Source organism: Puntigrus tetrazona, chromosome 8 (genome assembly GCF_018831695.1).
Source record: "Puntigrus tetrazona isolate hp1 chromosome 8, ASM1883169v1, whole genome shotgun sequence".
In the NCBI taxonomy this organism is placed as follows: Eukaryota; Metazoa; Chordata; class Actinopteri; order Cypriniformes; family Cyprinidae; genus Puntigrus; species Puntigrus tetrazona.
The window spans coordinates 1900873-1905872 of NC_056706.1; the positions used below are offsets into that span (position 1 = coordinate 1900873).

Below are 5000 nucleotides of genomic sequence, written 5' to 3' on the forward strand. Positions count from 1 at the left end.
TTTATTTTTATTTTATTTTTAAATCAATAATTTACCACTACTAAATACTGGAATAAAGATTTTTGCAATGAATTTTATTCATCATGTATTTAATTTGGACCATCACGTAAAATGCTACCTGGTCTCCGGTCTACCACGAATTCAATCTCGAGGGCTGCGTCACGAGACTCACCTGTGTTCACTGAATATGGAGTTCTCCAGAACGATCTTCTCCAGGAGCTCGATGAGTTCGTTCGGCAGATCCGCCGTCATGAAGGCCTTCACCGCCACAGACACCTCCTCCGGGTCCTGCGTCTCCGGCAGAGCCGTCTGAACCACCTGCAGACACGAGCCTCATCAGTAACACCTCCGTGACCGAACACTTCGTGATATCTGTGGACGATTCGTGCCTGATCTATCAGCGGCCGTCTGTAAGGGTTCGTCTCCTGCAGAACCTGAGCCCAGAGATCTGGATCTTTCCTCCGCACCAGATACCGCGACTCGCTTTTAAACAGGGAGTTTTCGTTGCACACCTACAAGAGGACATGAAAACACTCGTTTACGTTTCTTGAGCAGACGCTGTAAATTCAGCAGTGCATCGCGGAAATAAATTACACCTTACCGCGTATTCAAACGTGCACTGGTTCCTTTAATTTGCAAAAATATGTTCTTATTTTACTGATTTTACCAGACTCGTAATCAAAAGCATGCAGCTGTGGAGAGCAGAAGACACCTGTATGAGCTCCAGGTCGCACTGTCCTCTCTCGTAGGCCACGAAGGCGAGGTGCGGGTCTCTCTTCTCGCAGTACCGGCCCACGATCGCGCTGTCGTAGTGCAGGTTTTCTCGGAGGAAGCGCTCGGGATTGTTGTTACTGTCTATGTAGATCTTTGCCAGTGCATTGTGGGTAGCGGGCTCTTCACAGCCCTCTTGAACGCGAGATTCCAGCCAAGACAAGAGCAGCTTCAGTCTGGAGAAAACAAAACACTGATGGATCTGACCGTCAAACTATGTACGGTATACAGTATGTGTTTACTAAAAATAATAAAGCATTAATCCTAATTAAGCGTTATGATACAACATACAGATATAATCTAATCTAATAGAATTTAATAATAATAATGTGTTTTATTTTTATAGCGCCTTTCAAGAACCCAAGGACACAATACAAAAAATACAAGCTATTGGCTCACAAAATATACCTATTTATTCTATTTCATTTAGCAGATAAAAATGTAATTTAATATATATATATATATATTGTGTGTCAAAGAAATCAATCTTAATTAACTGTGATATAATACTAATTTAATATATAAAATTTTGTATTATTTTATATTAGTATTAATATAATAAATTTGTATATATATATATATATATATATATATATATATATATATATATTTTTTTTTTTAATTATTTAAAAAAAAATTGTTAATTTATTTTTTTTATTAATTTTTTTTTTTGCCAATCTACAATTTACTACTGCTTTGAAATACTGGGATAAACACTGAAACCATCGCGCTAGTTAAAGACACTGAATCAAAAACCATTAGGAAGTAAAGATCATGTTGCCTGAAGACATTTTTGTAAATCCTATCATAAATACATCAAAATGGAATTTCTGATCAGTAATATGCATAGTTATGAGTTTCCTTTGGACAACTTTAAAAGCGATTTTCTCAATATTTTTTGGCTCCCTCACTGACTAAAATACTTGTATCTGAGGCTCAGCCGAATATAGTCACAACAAACCATAAATCAACGGAAAGATTAATAAAAAATGACTCTCATGACTGCTTTTGTGCTTCGGAGACTCGGCTTCGCTGCTATAAAAATGCATTCTCACGTGAAGTTGTGTTTCGGTCTAGAGATACAGGACGGGGTCATTTAATACCGGTTTCTCTTCTCCACTTCCTCCACCAGCTGGTCGGTGCTGAAGTCTCCTCGAACGGCCAGGATCAGACTCTTGATGGTGTCCTCGGAGCAATCAACGTCCAGCAGACCTCCCACCACCACCGGCAGCCTGCTGGGATTGACCTGCAAACACACACACACACACACACACACACACACACACGTGAGCCCTCCAGGTGTGTGTGTGTGTGTGTGTGTGAGCTCAGGACTCAGCGTACCTTCTGTACGTAGATCTCGATGTACTTCTGCAGGCTGTTACGATACAAGTAAAGCACGAGATCGTGGACGAAATCGAAGCGGTCGCAGACGATGATGAGAGGAAGCTGATCGGTGAGTTTGGCTTCCTGCGAAAACACACGACAGCAACCTGATCGCAAATACAAAACAAGCCGTACGCCGCTGTCGAAGACGATCAGAGCGCTTTTATATAATCAAAGCAGCTGAGTGCGAGACAACGACAAACAATCGGCTGTTATTTGCGATGATAAAAATGTCAATCGAAGGGAAACGCAAAATGGGAGAGATTGTTAGGAAATGTATTCATTCAATCATTCAAATGTATTCATTTTTATGCAAATTCAAATCGTTAATTAAAATGAAAATGCACATTTTAGCCAGCCTTTTTCAATTTAGTTTATTCAATAAAAAAATAAAAAAATTAAATAAGCTAATTTTGAACGTTTATTTTATTGTTATTTATTCCCTTCAATGGAATTTGTTAAAAATAAAAGTTTATAATTAAATGAACATTAAAATTAATAAAAATGACTTCACTTTAATTAGTTTTTAATTTAATTAAATAGGTTTTCTCCAATTAACCTTAAACTAATGCTGAATTTTAATTTTATTGCTATTAATTCAGTTCAAATTAATTCAATTAATAAAAAAAACTAGTTAAATAAATATCTGCAAAATAACATTTATTACTAATTCACTTAAATTATTTTAATTAATAAAAAATACAATGTAATTTATTACATTAAAAATGTAAATGTAAGATAATTTTGAACATTTATTTTATTGTTATTTACTCCCTTCAATGGAATAAGTTAAAATTAAAAGTTTATAATAAAATAAAAATCATCAAAATTAATAGAAATGACTTCAATTTAATTAGTTTTTAATTTAATTAAATAGGTTTTCTCCAATTAACCTTAAACTAATGCTGAATGTTCATTTTATTGCTATTAATTCAGTTCAAATTAATTCAATTAATAAAAAAATAACTAGTTAAATAAATATCTGCAAAATAACATTTATTATTATTAATTCACTTGAATTATTTGAATTAATAAAAATACAATTTAATTTATTACATAAAAAATGTAAATGTAAGCTAATTTTGAATGTTTATTTTATTGTTATTTATTCCCTTCAATGGAATTAGTTAAAAATAAAAGTTTATAATTAAATAAAAACATTAAAATTAATAAAAATGACTTCAATTTAATTAGTTTTTAATTTAATTAAATAGGTTTTCTCCAATTAACCTTAAACTAATGCTGAATGTTCATTTTATTGCTATTAATTCAGTTCAAATTAATTCAATTAATAAAAAAAACTAGTTAAATAAATATCTGCAAAATAACATTTATTATTATTAATTCACTTAAATTATTTTAATTAAAAATGCAATGTAATTTATTACATTAAAAATGTAAATGTAAGCTAATTTTGAATGTTTATTTTATTGTTATTTGGCAATAAAAATAAAAGGTTTATTAAATATAAGATTGTTATAGTTCGTTATATAGTTTTAGTTAATTAAACTCAATAAATGAAAATAAATTAGTTAATAGTTTTTAATGCAGTTTTTAATTGTCTTACCGTAACTGTATTAATGCTTCTGTTAATATAGCATCACATATATGAAGACCTGTATTTATCGCTAGATTGTTTTTAACTGAATGCGTCGATGTTTTCTCTCTCGTGCACCTTGAGGAAGTTCTTGACGCGCTCGGCGTTGTAGCAGCTGCTCTCTCGACAGATGCGCTCCACCTCTTTGATCTGACCCGTCTTGCACGCCGCCTGGATGTACTTGAAGTGCACATCGGGGTCCTGACTGAAGTTCACGATCGAGCCCAGGAAATAAAACAGACCTGAGCGAGACACACAGAAGTGAGTCATTCGGCACTCCGGCCTCACGGACGCACGCGGTCGAGAGCGCCTCACCCTCGTAGCTCTTGAACGACTCGAAAAGCTCCACCAGGGTCTGCGTTCCCAGCTGCTCGTGGTACTTGGTCGCGACCTGAACGCTCAGCTGCAGGTTCTGACGCAGGTTCGCGGTCAGCATGGCCCTCAAACACTCGACAGAGTCGCCGACGGACAGGGAGCCAAAGAAATTCACCAGCCACTGAGAGAGAGAAGGAAAACAAGATGTTCAGTGCTGCTCCGACAGATCACAACATTATTCATACTTTCATACGAGCAATTGGAATTTGAAAATGTAAAAATTGCAATAAAAAAAATGTTAAACATGTCATTAAAAAATGTTAATTTAAAATGTCCATTTTTAAATAAAAAATAATTAATTGAAAAAATGCAAAAATTTGAATTAATTTTTTTTTTAATGTACAATTTAACAAAAAAGTAAACATTTAAATTTAAAAATTAAAACATCATTAAAACAATGTAAACATTTTGATTTTAAAATAAAAACGAATTAAAAATGTAAAGATTTTAATTAAAATTTTCAATTTTGAATTTAAAAATGTAAAAAAATGTCAACATAAAAAAATAATTCAAAACGTAAAATTTATATTAAAAATAATAAATTAAAAGTGTTTTGTGAAATTTTCAAAGTGTAAAAATTTTGATTTGAAATTTAAAACTATTAATTTAAATGTGACATATTATACCCCTTTTTACAATATGTAATATAAAAGGTGTTCCCAGAATGCTTTCAAAAATGCCCCATTTTATTTAGTTTTGAAATAATAATAATAATAATAATAATAATAATAATAATAATAATAAAAAAAAGGAAATTGTGATAATATTCTATTTTAAAATTCAAAAGAGCATTAAATAAAAATATAGTACAAATGTTTACCTTTGATGCTCTTAATATAATGCTATAATCAACACTGTTCATGATTATTTCACC

The 5000-nt window shown here is 32.3% G+C and overlaps 1 protein-coding gene across 1 annotated transcript in view; it reads right to left on the reverse strand.

Annotated features, from left to right (window-relative positions):
• The window catches only part of cltcl1 (clathrin, heavy chain-like 1), a 45985-nt gene that overhangs the window by 20135 nt on the left and 20850 nt on the right, over window positions 1-5000 (reverse strand). The window contains exons 13-19 of the mRNA XM_043246946.1: window positions 4067-4247; window positions 3830-3993; window positions 2113-2238; window positions 1875-2017; window positions 713-947; window positions 390-512; window positions 173-318 (exon numbers count right to left, since the gene is read on the reverse strand). Coding sequence (XP_043102881.1) covers window positions 173-318; window positions 390-512; window positions 713-947; window positions 1875-2017; window positions 2113-2238; window positions 3830-3993; window positions 4067-4247 — 1118 coding nt within the window. The remainder of the gene's footprint in view (window positions 1-172; window positions 319-389; window positions 513-712; window positions 948-1874; window positions 2018-2112; window positions 2239-3829; window positions 3994-4066; window positions 4248-5000) is intronic.